The sequence below is a fragment of the Eurosta solidaginis genome, chromosome 4 (assembly GCF_040869045.1).
Source record: "Eurosta solidaginis isolate ZX-2024a chromosome 4, ASM4086904v1, whole genome shotgun sequence".
NCBI classification, from domain to species: domain Eukaryota; kingdom Metazoa; phylum Arthropoda; class Insecta; order Diptera; family Tephritidae; genus Eurosta; species Eurosta solidaginis.
The window spans coordinates 21,855,592-21,871,481 of NC_090322.1; the positions used below are offsets into that span (position 1 = coordinate 21,855,592).

Consider the following 15,890-nt stretch of genomic DNA (forward strand, 5'->3'; position numbering starts at 1 on the left):
CGCACTGGATATAAAATCGTCTGTCAAAGTCAGGGTGTACCAGTACGGGAGCCGAAATTAGGCTTTGTTTTAGTCGCTCAAACAACTCTCTAGCCTCGTTAGTCATCGTAAACTTTTTTATTTTGTCTTTAGTGAGACAGTCGTGCAGCGGAGCTGCAATGGTTGCGTAATCTTGAATAAAACGACGGTACCAGCCTGACATCCCTAGAAACCGTCGGAGCTGCTTTGGTGTTTTCGGCTCGGGGAAATCCCTCACAGCAGCAACTTTGTTCGCATCGGTACGGATGCATCCATCGCCCACTACATAACCTAAGTACCTAACTTCTTTGAAACAAAATTTACTCTTTTCCACGTTAATGGTAAGGTTAGCCTCACGTAAACATCTAGCGACCTTTTCCAACAAACATAAATGGGACGAAAAATCTACGGAGCATACCAACAAATCATCCAAATACACAAACACGGAATCACGTAAAGAAGCGGGTATAACCTTGTCCATGAGTCTACACATTCTTTGCGCTGCGTTACACAGTCCAAACGGCATGACTGTGTATTGGTATAGGGGACGCCCTGGCACCGTAAATGCTGTCTTTTCCCTAGATTTCTTTTCGAGCGGGATCTGCCAAAAGGCATCTTTCAAATCAATGGCCGAAATGAACCTAGTGTTCTGCAGTCGGCTAATGATCCCGTCGATATTTGGCAGTGGATATGCATCTTTGATGGTGCGTTCATTAATTTTTCGTGCGTCGAGGCACAGACGCTTCTTTTCTCCGTTTATCACCAGCGACACAGGGGAGCTCCAGCTACTATTGCTCTCCTCTATCACGCCTAAACCGAGCATCCTATCGAGCTCTTCAAAAACTAGCTTTTGGATCGCTGGTGATATAGGGTAATGCCTTTGCTTGACTGGGAGGTTTTCATTTGTGACTTTTATCACGTGTTCCTCCACATTCGTTTTCCCTAAACCTAGGACCGCAAATGAGGGAAACTGCGCCTTGACCTTCTCCAACGCCACACTTTGCTCTCTTGTCAGAACATGCTGTACCGCTTCAAATGATAAGTCGCCCTCGGCGGGTACAAGTTCTGCAACGCCAGTGCGAGTTGGATGCGATAGAACCCTACGACTAACAACCTGCAGATCGAAAGCCTGCCAAAAGTCTACCCCTAAATACACCTGTTGCTGGAGGCCTGGCACGATGAGAAACTCTAGGTCCTTATATATTCCATCCCAGAAGACAGACAGAGTGATAGCACCAACCACCGGCGTTTCACCACCATTCGCCGTGCGTATGTTTTGATTGGCCAGCGGGATGATGCCATCCTCCCTGCCTTCTATCAGCTTCTCATAATTTTTACCTAGACAACTCGCGCCAGCACCTGAATCCAGCAAGGCTACGACATCCCTATCCCCGATCTTTGTCTGCGCAAAGAAACGGTTGTCGCCTTTCATGGTGACAATTGTTGCTACTATTTTATTAATAAGTCTTCTCATATTTTTTCTCTTTGATCGCATCTTCATTATCTTTTTAAAATTTCTATTTCTTTTCTTAGCGAGAAAGTCTTCGCAAAAAATTCTTTGTCTAGCTGCTTCGTATTCCAGCTTCCTTTGATGTAGACTTTTTGGCTCGGCTTTCCCTACACATAACTTGACTCTACACGCATTGTCGTCCGCCCTTTCTAAAATTCTGAAGCTGGGTTGGTCTCCGGGTAGTCTGTTCCCTGGCGAGATTTCCCGGCAATCTCCGCCAGTTGGGAGTTTCCCTTACCCGCTTTGTAAACACAAAAAGACATATCACCCCCACACGCAAAACATACCATATCATGAAAGGACGATTTACAACGATTATCTCTCTTCAATTCGGACGGATTCTTGACAAAAAAATCGACAGGCATTCCACACGAAAAACATAACATGAGGTGAAAGGGGGACGCACAAAACGAATTGGTGGCGGGTTTAGAGTTGCTCAAAGGTTGGTGTTGGTTCGTAGCTCCCGGTACTGGGCGATATGGTTGTTGGTTTGGCCCTCTCGGTTTGGCCGGATTCGTGATCGCCTCCACGGGTTGCCTATTGATCCCCTCATCCCCAGGTGTCACTTCGGGATATTCTAATTCGTTGACCGGTTTGGGACGGGTTCGGTTCTCCTTTATGAGCCGCTCTGCCCTCTTACACTCAGCCTTCAGCTCCGCCAACGTGTCAATCTTTGATGCGAAGGTTAAGTTCGCAAGGTAGGGTTTCAGGTTGCCCCTAATGATCCCCACTAGCTCCTTCTCCTGGATCTTTTTCCGCAGGCGGAATGTCAGGTTATGGACCTCACCGTAGAACTCGTCGAACCCTTCTTGTGGCTGTTGTTTGCGCTCCATAATTTCTCTTATAATCTCGTAATCGGACTCCGCAGTCTTGAAGTGGGCTAGCAGCTCTGCTTTGAGCTCAAAATACCCGAACTCGGGTTCGTCGGCGTGATCTTCAAGAACTTGCCAGTACCACTTCAAGGCAGAGCCCGTTACGAGGCAATGGAAATCGGTGAAGAGCTGAAAGTGGGATATATTGTGTTGTTGCCTCAACTTTTCAATCCTAAAAATGAAGCTCTCCACCGTAATTCCCTTAGTCGTCCCGTCAAACTTCACATGCCACTTATCCAGGTCCAACTTCTTCCACCTCGGTGGGTCCTGGGTGTTCCTATCGCTACCTGAAACCCCCCCTGCTGCACCTGGACCGACACGCTGGTTGGCTGTGCCATTTCTCGCATCCCTAGGCTCGGGTGTAGACGCGCGCTCAGCCCGGTGCCCTAACGGTTGTGCCGAGTTCTCCATATCAGCGACGCGGTTGCTGAGGTTCGACACGTTATCCCGGATATGACGGACCTCGTTCATGTATTGTGCCATCACCTGGTTTTGCTGTGCCATCATCGCCATCATCTGGCTTAACTGTTCGATGCTGGCGGCTGTGGAACTAGGTCCGCTTCTCCGGGGTTCCGCTGCCCCAGCACCCGCGTTCGCTGGTGGCTCAATCCTCCTAGGGCCTTCCCCCCCAACAGCACCTGGCTCCTCCGTATCCGTCATCTCAAATAGTTGGTCTATTTTCCTGGAAAAACTCGAACTCTTTTCCTCCTCGCTGAAATAGAAACTGTCTGATCTCCTAATCGTAACCGGACGTATCACCTCCTCCCGACTAGTCGACCTAAAAACCCGCGAAGTGCACCTGTTAAAAAAGTCTGTTGGCAAAAAATCTACGGGATGGGGTACGCCCGTGTCGATCTGCGTAAAGATTGATCCGACTACCTGGTTCTGCAGCGCTCTGCTCACACTCCTTGTGACCCTCTGGTTCTTGTTGAATAACCCCAATCCACCAGCAACTCGTTCCGGTGCGTCCTCCTCCTCCATACACGACAACACTCGCACAGGAAAGGAAAACTTTTTTTTTTGTCCTATGGGGATTAAGTCGCCAAACAGATTTACCCTAGCTTTATGTATCCTCAGAACGAAAGAGGAAGGGTTGAGGTCAACCCAACCAGAACAACTACTGAAGCGGAGAAGAACAAACGTAATAGATATTTATTTAAACTGCAGGTTATTGCAAAAAAATTAAAAATTTCAAAAATTCAACAATTAGGCAGGTAAACCAAAAACGTGAATACCAAGAAAAACGTTATGACAAAAGAAATATCAAACCTAACAAAAAATAAGCCCACTGAGGGTTAGCCTAAAAATTCAACACCCAAGATATGGCGAATCTAAGGCAGTATATAAAAAAAAAAAAACAACACGACGGAGTATGTAAAGACCGAACTCCGTATGTCGGTAAGAAAATTTCAAACTTCCAAAAGAAGGTATAAAACTCAAAAATAAAATAAACTAATAAGAATTCAACTACGACTTCAAACTTCCAAATTAATTCGGAACGTAAACTCAAGGGAAAAATTTGTCCCAAAAAGACCGAAGGAAATAAAGTAAAAAAATAAGAAAATGAAAATAAATGATTAACTTAAAATCTAAAAAAAAAAATTCCAGAATTCATAAGATGATTTCAAATAATCTAAATATTCAAAAAAACAAAAAAAAACCCTAATATCAACAAGATGAAATGATAACGTTAAAAATAGTATGTAAATATATATGCATGTATGGGTAAGTATGCAAGTAAATATATGTATGTATATAATAAAACGAACGACAAGAAATATCCAACAATTTAAATTGGTATTTCAAAAAATAAAAAGTTAAAAATTCTCACCAATAACTAATAAAATAATAACTCAACTGCTCAGGGCTAGGTAATAAATAAAAAAATTCAGAAAAAATTCTAAACATTCAAAAGATGATTGCTTAAGAAAAAGATTAAAAATGGGTAGACATATGTGTATGTATACGCTTGGGTTTAAGGCCAACGTAACGTGGAATTAAAAGTAATACTACGTATATAAGTACATATGATTTTACTTCAATTCGATTTTCTTTGCTTATATATATATTTTTTTTTTTTGTTGTAGTTGTAACTTGTACAAAGTTTCTATGCAATTTCAATAAAGAATGAATATATATTAAAACACATGGTGTGTGCTGGTGTTGCACCTCAGCAAGGTCATAATGGATGTGAGCTGTCCGTCCGTAATTTGTCTAAGTCCAAGTCAGCTACGTCTCCCCTACAGGTCATGTCAGTCGAGTATGGCACATCAAGTCGAGAGTCCTTGGCCTTAAGCTTGGCAGCCATACTCTGTTGGATTGTCTGTGGCGCAGGCGCACTGTAAACCTCACGTGCAAACCGTGCTGGACTATTTGCACGGTAGCTTGACCAGTGGCCTGCAACCGAAAACGTCTACCTCCTATCATACTAGCTTTACCGTAGGATCCCACTTACGCAAGCGTTGCAGCTCCTATAAGGAACTTCTACGGTAAGCTGAGTATCCCCCCTCGTATTGGTTGTAGTGGCACAAATCGCATCGGACTTGTCCAAGGGATGCTGCTGCTACAACGGTCGCCTGTCCTGTCATAGAAATAAAGAAGGGTGTGAAAGAAATGATATAAGGAAGAATTACAGAAACGCTAAATGGAATAGAGGATTGAAGGATATGAAGGACGTAAAAAACGGGAATGGCAGGAGTTAAAAACTGAAACTAAGATTAAAAATGGGAAAAATGAAACGAAAACACACTGGGCTATATCGTTGGGCGCCATTGTTGTATAACTGGCTGCTGGGGTAAGGCGGAGGTGGCACTTGGCATGCTGGCAAGCCCCTGCTAGCTCGTCGGGTGGGGTGAGTTTTTGCTCACCCGCCTTACCTACAGGTATACAAACAAAAGAGAGGTTCATGCCTGAAATCTATGTAAAGAAAAGGAAAGCTGGAAGAAAAGGTCTGTCCGTGTCAGGTGGAGTCATCCCTCCCCTTCTGCGTAAAACCTTGACGCAGCCTTGGGCGTTGCACTGACTCCGGCACTTTAGCAACGCCCCCTTAGCCTGACATGTGTCCGTCCGTTAATGTCCCATGTCCCTAGCCTGTCTAGTCTGTCACCGTCGCCTCACATTCACGTCGCCTTTTTTTTGTTGCACTCGTGCAACACCCACACCAATTGAGTGTCTTAGCCTGACATTTTTTTTTAGGGTAAGCTCAACCCATGAACTAATAAATATGATAAGTTTGGATTCCTTTGTAAAACGTTATAAAAAAACTCTTTATTAAATATATATCCTAAAATTAATGATCAAAAAACTTCAAAAAAATTCAAAAAAACTTCACTTATGTAGAATTTTCCTTAAGACTAATTAGTTGGAACTAACTCTATCTAAGATACGTATATTCGTAAGTAGGAATAATAAAGATGGGGATAGAAGTGGCTAAAAGTAAGATAATAGGGAAAAGGAAGTTTACTTTTGGGTTTATTTAATGGAAAGATTGTGGATAAAAAAACTTAACAAAAACCCACGGAAGACCCAAACGTACAAAAAAAAAACTTTAAATTGAAAACTATTGAATAAAAATGAAAAGGATTTTACGTAAAAAGGAAAATTGGACCGTGCACCAAAAACTTAACTTGAAAATTACCGAATAAAAATGTGAAACTTTAGCGTACAAAAATAAAAAATTGAAAACGACTAAGTGCTAATAATGCTGTCGTTATCGGGCCGCCACTGTATCCCAATAACTCCTTAGCCTCTGCTGGCTTCCAGCAGGTTTGTTTACAATTTGATATATATATACGTATGTTTGTATTTAAACTATTTGTGTAGGTAGTTAATAACTTATAAGTCTAGCACTTACCGATCAATCCCGCGACGGAGGCGCCTGCGTCGAAGAGAGAGCGTGGCTGTAAAGAACGTACATATACATACACCTACAAACCTATGCTGGAACGTCGATCGGTGGAAGAGGTGACAATGAAAGATAACAAATTTATTCGGGCATGCGGTTGCGGCCCGGATCAAAGAATTTATGCGCTTTAGAGTGAAGGATGATGATTCAAAACAAAGTTACAAAATAGATAAATAAATAAAAAAATATTAAATAATAAAAAAAAAACTGCAAAATTTAATAGTGCGACAGCCTAATATAAACGAAATCGGAAATTTACCAAATATGTGAAAAAAATGAAAGTGAGGGTAAACTATAAAATCTAATAGCCTTGCAAAAAATATAAGCGCAAAAAGAAAATGTAAAGCAAAAGCTCGAAGTAAAAAATAACAGAAGAATGCGCTAATTAGAATCAACAAAAGGCAACGCGTACAAAAAGGCAAAGAGATAAAAGTGTTAGGAAGGTGGAATCGAAATTGTAATATTTAAATTAAATGCAAAAAAGGTGAACGGAAAAAGTGACAAACTCATGTAGAAACAGAATGCTTAAAAATTAGGTATTTTTGAGGGATGGCGGGACATGAGAAAAAGGTTAAATGTGCGAATGTGTGGGTGTGGACAAAAAGTTAAGGAAATAATAGGTAGGTGAGTAACAAGTGGAATTTTGAAAGGATAGAGAAAAATGAGAAGAAGTAAGAAACCGGAATGAATATGAAGGTAGAAATGCTTACAATTATAAAGTTAGTAAAATTAAAAAAAAAAATGAATTCATCGAAAAATAGGAAAAAACTCACACGCAAATCGAAAAACTAGAGTTGAGTTAAATTAAACCTTAACAAAAATAAACTAAAAATTCAAATTAAACATTATCGTAATAAACTAAAAATTAACCAAAAAATAATGATCCCTAATAAGTTTCCCTTTTTAGGCTCTCTCCTTGACTGCTTTTCTCCTCCACTTAGTGATCGTATCTGCAGCTCCAATAATGATCGCGGTGCCAGGACAGGAGCGCTCAGATGCCCCTTTACTCCCTTGACGTCTGGCCTGGCACCGTCTGTATGCTTCCCTTTCCTCTATACGAAATACTACCCCGCTTTTGTATGTTTCGGACTGTATTTGTGGCTGGTGTGGCAAGTTCCTTTAGCTTAAATACTACCCCGCTTTATTTTTGCGTTTGTGGCTGGTGATGGTGGACAGTCCAAATTTTTTGCACAGCAATCTGGGGCTGTTGTCAAGCAGAGTATGGGATCCCGGCTCTTCCTTGGGATTCCGCTAAATTACCCGTTATCACGGTTTTATGAAAAAAAATCGCGAACTTTTTTCTTCGCAAAAAAATATATATATCATTAAAACTTGCTTCCGCACTCACTTAAGTCAACTTTTCTTTTGAGACATTCCCTGCAATCGTTTGGCGGTCGTACCCCATAAATCAAAAGCCTTTCTTTCTCATCACTTTCACTCAAGAACGAAAGACACCAATACATATAACCCTATTTTGGCGGGACATAAACTTTCACGAACTACCTTCACGCATACTAACAGATACATGTTCGAACATCTATCCAAGTGTTTGCTTTCTACCAGTTACTAACACATGTAAACGTAGCTATGCTGGTATATGCACACAGATACATACGTAAATGTTTGAACATCCTTACCATCGCATTAACCCACAGGCTGCCGCTACAAGCACGATCTGCATTGCAGTCCTGCTCTGGGTATAATGTCCACAGAAAAGATCGCGAGAGCGGAAATGGAGGCGGCCTCGCGTTTATAATACACCACTCTGTGCAATATCACATATTTGATCCTGGCATCGACCGCAGGGACAACGTCTTAGAACGTCAAGGCCTATCTGTCCGGTCAGGCGATGCAAACCTAGAAATCATCAACATCTACATCCCCCCTGCCACCTGTTGCCCCGGTGGATACCACCCTAATATTAGAGCCTTACTCACTGGAAACAATCGCATTATTTTAGGCGACTTCAATGCCCATCATGATCTATGGCATTCAAATTTGCGGGCGGACAGTAGGGGCGAGATGTTGGCGGATCAAATAGAAGAAACGACGTTCTGCACAATAAACGGAGACGCCCCCACACGTATGGTAGGAAGCTGTCACAGTTCGCCAGATATCTCAATCGTGAGCGCAGAACTCGTAAACTGCGTCAACTGGCAGCCGATGGTATCATTGGCATCCGACCACCTGCCTATACTTGTTTCGCTCGAGCGTACCGCCGACTTCATCGTCACCGAAAAACGCACTTTCATAAACTTTAAAAAAGGAAAGTGGGGAGAATATAAATCCTTTACAGACAACCTCTTTGCTGCCCTCCCTATCCCGACTGATGCCCGCCAAGGGGAGCGTGCCTTTCGCAAGGTCACTGAATCCGCCTCGGCACGTTTCATTCCCGCCGGGAGAATTCCCGAAATCCGGCCCCACTTCCCGGCGGAGGCCGCAAACTTAGCGAGAGAACGGGACCTTATAAGGCAGCTTAATCCAGGCGACCCCCAAATAAGGGATATAAACCAACACATCAGATTGCTTGTGGATGAACACAAGCGGGCGAAATGGGAGGAGCACCTAAGAGGTTGTAACCTCTCTACCGGTGTGGGTAAACTTTGGTCCACCGTAAAGTCCCTATCGAATCCGACTAAGCACAAAGACAAAGTTCCCATCGCCTTTGGCGACAAAGTGCTGTCGGATGCGAAAAAATGCGCGAGCGCTTTCTGCCGACAATATATAATGCATTCTACGGTCGACAAAGTTAGACGGAGGGCCAACAGACACGCACATAAACACAAATTCAGCGCGTCACCAATCACCATCACCGCTAAAGAGGTTGAGGACGCCATTGGTCGCGCTAAACCATCCAAAGCAGTGGGCCCAGACGGCATAGCCATGCCGATGCTTAAAAGCCTAGGGAAAGAGGGTTTCAAATATTTAGCGCAGGTCTTCAACCTGTCTCTTTCCACCTTTGTCATACCCGAGAAATGGAGAATGGCCAAGGTGGTCCCGCTACTAAAGCCTGGTAAACCAGCTAACATAGGAGAGTCGTATCGTCCGATATCTCTCCTATCGCCAGTAGCAAAGACGCTCGAAGCCATTTTGCTCCCTTATTTCCAAGCAAATTTGCAACTAGCCTCCCATCAGCATGGCTTCAGAAAACTCCATAGCACTACCTCCGCGCTAAATGCCATTAGTACCCAGATAAATTGCGGTTTAAATCAAAACCCCCACCATAGAACAGTACTCGTAGCGCTAGACCTATCAAAAGCTTTTGATACGGTCAACCACGGCTCGTTACTGCAAGACCTGGAAGGGTCTACCCTTCCCCCATGTCTTAAAAGGTGGACCGCAAATTATCTGGGTGGTCGGCAGGCATCGGTGCTATTTAGAAACGAAACATCAAAGCCAAGGAGAATTAAACAAGGGGTGCCACAGGGTGGTGTCCTATCCCCACTTTTGTTTAATTTCTACATATCTAAACTACCTTCACCACCGGAAGGAGTCACAATCGTTTCCTACGCCGATGACTGCACAGTAATGGCCACAGGCCCAGGCCCACAGATCGATGAGCTATGCAATAAAATAAACGGCTACCTCCCTGATCTCTCCAGTTTTTTCGCCTCGCGAAACCTGGCATTATCACCGACTAAATCTTCCGCGACCTTATTTACAACATGGACGTCCCAAATGTCGACCATTTTGAACATCCACGTCGATGGCTCTACGCTACCGACTGTCCTACACCCCAAAATCTTGGGTGTGACGTTTGATCAGGATCTACATTTTGGTGAGCACGCAGCCGCAATTGTTCCGAGAATTCAGAGCCGTAACAAAATCCTCAAATCCCTTGCTGGCAGTACCTGGGGAAAAGATAAAGAAACGCTCATGACTACATACAAAGCAATTAGCCAGCCGATTACGTGCTACGCGTCACCCATATGGTCGCCAAGCCTAAAAATTACCCACTGGAAGAAGCTACAGGCCTGCCAAAATACTGCTCTCAGAATTGCAACGGGCTGTCTTCTTATGTCCCCAGAACACCATCTACATAATGAGGCGAGAATACTCCCCATCAGGGAAAGAAACGAGATGCTGACCAAACAGTTCCTGTTGAATACCCAGAAACCTGGGCATCCCAACAGACATCTGATTGACGAGCCAGCACCGCCTAGGGGCTTAAGGAGTCATCTCCGTAAGCATTTTGAGGAAATACGGCATCTGAGAACACAGCCGTATGAAGCGAAAAAACACAAGCAGGTCCTTGGTGAACTCCACAAACAGGCGTCGGACCTTTATGCCGGGAATTGCCCGGTGAACCCAGTACTCAAAGTAAAGTATCCAAAACTTGCGGAAGAGGAACGCATACTCCCCAGGGAAACGCGTGTCACTCTGGCTCAACTTCGTTCTGGATACTGTAACAGGTTAAACTCTTACATATCCAGAATCAACCCCGACATACAAAATGTATGCCCCGCTTGCAATGTGTCCCCACATGACACCAACCATCTCTTTAATTGTAATGTGGAACCAACGCCTCTAACACCCCTTTCCCTATGGTCCACCCCTGTTGAAACAGCAAGTTTCCTTGGACTCCCGTTAGAGGATATTGATGACAGTTTGTGATCGGTCGCGTCTGTTAGGTGGGGCGAAGCACTGCTACAACAACAACAACAACATGACCTAGCTAGCGAAGCTTTCTGTTTTTATTCGCTGCACTATCGTCACATCTGCGTAAAGCTCATAGACCTCATCATTATACCTCCTTCGATACTCGCCGTCGACATCACGGACAGGTGTATGAATCTTCCGGGGAAATTTTCTCTCGAACACTCCAAGAGCCATCTCATCTTCGGCAAATACTTCGTCTTGTTCTCATTTACCGCAAGACCCACTTTTTTTGCTTCTTTATCTAATACCAACTCTTCACCCCCATGTTTGAATAGCCCGGCGAGTATTTCGCAATTACGTGACGCCTTGTGATTTTTAGCCTGGATATTGCCATTTTCACCTCGTCATATTTGGGTGCCGGAGCGTGTTTTTCATCATCGGCAATCGGGGTATCGGGTTTGTCTTCTCCCATACTCTGTACGTCAGTTACCAGGTCGCCATTACCGCTACTGCAGGAATATGCCCTGGTCTTGAAACCTTCCGTCATTAAAATAGCATGAAATATATATGGTAAAACGCAAGCAGCCAAATTGAATGTTAAGTATGCTCCTGTATATCTTTCCAAAATAATATTATTTTTTCTCGATAAATATGCTGAGAGATAGAGCCAACTTTTCTTCTAGAATGTGGTGTGCTGTTTTTAATTGTTCCCATTAATTGGTCATCCTACACGTTTTTGGCCGACCCCAAGTGTATCTGATAATGCAGACAACTTTTTTGCTGAGAAACATTTCATGACAGAAACACAATCGAAGGTCAAATCAATTTGATGTTAATTGTTCGCCGGCTTTTCAAAAAGGAAGAAAATATACTGTAAAAATTTAACTCTAACTCCGGCGTAGTCGTTTACTCAGGTAGTAGTTTTAAATACTCCCAACACTGGTAGGTAATAAATCGAAAAATTTCAAAAGCGCTACGTCATCAAACTTTTTTTCAAATTGGATTACATGTACAATTTCGGTTACCTGTTAACTTTCAATTTAGCCTCTTCTTCTCTTAAAGCTATTATATTTCGTTCACGCGTCTCTGGATCTTCGTCTTCATGAGAAGTTAAGTGCAATCGTTGCTCCGCAACCGAAGGAAAAGTTAAAGGGCAAAAATTACATCTATGAACATTAACACCCAGATGCATACGTAAATGCCTATGCAGTATACTTGTTTGCGCAAAGGATTGTTCACAGTATTTGCATTTATATGGCCTTTCACCGGTATGAGTACGCACATGACTGCGTAGGGTCGAAGTAACTTTAAATCTATTTAATACATGCAAAAGTAAAAGTTGGAGTGAATTTAGATAAATTTATTAGGAAGAGATTCATATATCGTTAGCTTAAAGTGAAAATGTGCTAAGTCACTTTTTACGAATTTTACAGGAGACGAAAAAAAATTAATAATTTTTGAAATAACTTGTTTTTTCAAACTGTGAATGAGGATACCTTAGTTGTAATACTTTTGAGTGTAGAAGCTTTGAAAAAGATAAATAAAAATCATGTATGCTAACCCAGCAGCTATTTTATGACTTAGCACAATTTCAGCACTCAAAACAAATTTTTTCTCCTGACTTAGCATTTTTTACTCAGTATGTTTCCCTATCACTCCTCCCCTTTAATGATTGAAATATAACACTAAAACTATATATTTCACAAAAAATACTATTTAGTTGTCAAACTATTTCTAAAGGCTCTGATCTGGACTCTTTTGCCGGATGGTGCGCAGACAATCACCCTTATCGCGAGTTTTATTTTCACCCGAAAATATTCACAGTTTTCGTTCACCCTATCGCAGAGGGTGGCGAAACAATTTTTCGTGTTCGAAAAACATTTCACCTTATCGGCAACTCTTTGTTCGGGCGAAATGAACAGCGGGGAAACCCAAATTTGTTCACTTATATTTTACAGGTGAACGAGAGGAAAACAAAATGTAAATAATTTTTTGTTTTAAAATTTGATACTCTTATAATTATATGTACTTTTATTATTAGAAATAAATCAATAAATAATACATAATCAGAAGCTGAGTGGAAAAAAGTGAAATTCCTGTATTGCTGAGTATGTACATTCTATTTTTTATGACAACGTATCAGTCAGCCAAGTTATCTATAGTGGAGAAATCAACGGTTCCAAAATGTTGAGCACCTCACTGAAACTCACTTCATGGTCCTTTCCAACGCATTTTCCCTATGCGAAAAAACGAAGACATGTACTCAACTTTACAATTGTGGAACTCCAAATTTTTGCTTCAATGGTGGCAAGGAGTTAGTAAGAATATCTAGCAAATATTAGAATGCCGGCTTGTTTAGCCTGTAATATTGGCGAAAGCTAATTGAAAAAAAATTAAGTTGTTATTCAAAAGTGCTGGAAAAAGTAATTTTTAGCTTACAGTAAATCATTCAGCTCCAAAGGGTTAGAACTGTCCCTTAATTGCCTCCGAATCGCTTTCACATATACACTATGGAGCAAAAGTGAACACTTAAGAATCAATTTTGCAGGTTATGTCATGCACAAAACGTAGTGTTATAATATGATAGAAATAAACCAGGTTATTAGCATTGCCATTGTTTTTGGAGCAAAAATAAATTAATAAACAAAAACAACAACAAAAACATTTAACACAATTCGTCTTTAAGTAAGGATGGGTATAGTGCTCACTTCTGCACTCATTGAAATTTTTTGCACTTGAATAAAGTAGGAGCGGCGTTTAATATCGTTATTCGGTATTTTACTAAGATAAGGGGATGACTTGGTATTTGCTATTCCAGCTATGATCAGTTTGCCTTAGTTCGCTGTGAAAAGTGAAAATATTAACCTTTATTTACAAAATAAGCCGCGTGACAACAAAATGATTTCGGAGGTAGAAAAGCTGCTTCAACTGGGCAAGTCTACACGGGAAGTTGCAAAATAACCTAAGCTCTCTTAATCACAAGTGATGAAAGTGAAGAAATTTAAAAATTTGCCCACTCAGTATTGCAAAAACAACAAAAGAGGTAGCGCAAAGTATTAATTGTGAAGCCAGTGTGTGGACTGCCTGGCGTGCGCTTAAGGGGTTGGTTGTTTTCCTGCAAAAAATGCCCAAGAAGCCTAAGCTTTCGGCAAAAAACCGATAAACTCGGATAGCGTTTGCAGCACGTTATGAAAATTGGACTATTAATGACTGGCGATGCGTTCTATGGTCAGACGAATGCGTCTCCAGTCATTAAGAGTCAAATTTTTATGACGTGCTGCAAACGCTATCCGAGTTTATCGGTTTTTTGCCGAAAGCTTAGGCTTCTTGGGCATTTTTTGCAGGAAAACAACCAACCCCTTTTTACTAAACATTATTTTATACATTTTTTATTTCTATTTTTGTTGTATTTTAAGGAAATATATGCTTTTTTACAAAATTTACACAATTGCAAGTAAATTATTTGTTCACTGCCAATTCGCAATAGAGCATCAGCTGTTTCGAAGTGAACTTTTGTTCGCCCGAAATTGCCGATAGGCGGAAAAAGTTCACCCCAACAAAAGAAGTGAAGGCCAACACTTTTTCGCGTGAACTTCGCGATAAGGGTGAATACTTTATTTTTAAATTAAAACAAATGCTGTGTTGTGTCTTATTCCATAAAGACAACTGCCACATACTTTATCTACAAACTGAAGGATAAATCTCCTAATCGTTGTCAAGAGAGTAAAGACTTTAGAGTAATTTTTGACTCCAAACTCTCTTTTTCTAGTCACATTGACTTCATTGTTTCAAAATTTGCTGCAATGGTTGGGTTCAGTAGACGTAACACCAGTGACTTTAAGGACCCTTTGACGTTGAACTGGTCTTGAATATTGCTGAATAATATGGAATCCTTTCTATGAATCTAACTCTTACAAAATTGAGAAAGTTCAAAAAACTTTTACAAAAACTTCTTTACGTATGCCTCAAATTGCTTGGTCTTCAGGCTTTGCATGACAGAAGAACTTTTATCTCACTCATGCTTGCCTATAATGTAATAAACTTAAGCACGAATTGCTCTGATTTATCTAATTTGTTCATTCCATATATTCCACTGCGTGATCTTCGGCATAATAGATTATTTATCGAAATAACTCATAAAACGAATTATGCTATGAATGAACCTATAACTAGGACTATACATCTAGCAAATCGATCAGTAGTGTTCTTAATTTTAATAACAGCTTATATAAGTATAAGCTTGAATTGTTTTCTATTTTTAACTAGTCTGTAAGAAAGCATGTAGTTATCGACATGTAAGAATTGAAGTAGATTATGGTCAGTGCAAAGCATTTATGAAACACCAAAAGCATGTCTCAATTGGGTGAATCCAATTTCAAGAGGTTGTGTTCGCAACCTTCTCAAGGGGTTGCCAGCGCAATATATAGCTCCTCCAACCCAATTTTCAACCTCACCTAACCGTGGCGATTCCTGTTTCATTGACAGCCGAGGCTCTGGCGACCCCAAGCTCCTCATGGAACTAGGGGGTGGGGAGGGCGGGATGGCCTGTGTGGTCATATAAATCGTTCCCGAGATGGTCGGGCTAATACCTTAATAGTGCTTTGTTACCGGAACGTACCGGATCTATATCCGGCAAAGGACCATCAACATCGGTAACACTCCCCAAAGCCTTCGTTAATACAACAACAACAACAAAGCATGTAATATTAATTAAATAAATAAATAAAATGCGCGCACAAAGAAATGACTAGTAATTGAGATTGATATTATTGACAGGTTCATTTAGCACATTCTTTTTAACAGCTGACGATTTAGCACATTTACACATCATTGACCACAGCACATAAAAATGAAAAATTAAAATATTTTTTTTTTGTGATCGATGTATTTTGAATTCAGTTTTAAAACTGCATTAAAGTACAATTTTTCAAAAAAAGTGACTTAGCACATTTTCACATTAAGCTAACGATATGTAATACTCCTATAT

The 15,890-nt window shown here is 41.3% G+C and overlaps 1 protein-coding gene across 3 annotated transcripts in view; it reads right to left on the bottom strand.

Moving 5' to 3' along the window:
* Positions 1 to 15,890, bottom strand: part of LOC137249243 (zinc finger protein 678-like) — a 58,490-nt gene that overhangs the window by 13,603 nt on the left and 28,997 nt on the right. For 2 of the 3 annotated variants that reach the window (XM_067780559.1, XM_067780557.1), the window contains one exon: positions 11,929 to 12,216. The exons of the other annotated variant lie outside the window; for it this stretch is intronic. In XM_067780559.1, the coding sequence (XP_067636660.1) occupies positions 11,929 to 12,216 (288 nt within the window). The remainder of the gene's footprint in view (positions 1 to 11,928; positions 12,217 to 15,890) is intronic. 3 annotated transcript variants of the gene reach the window in all.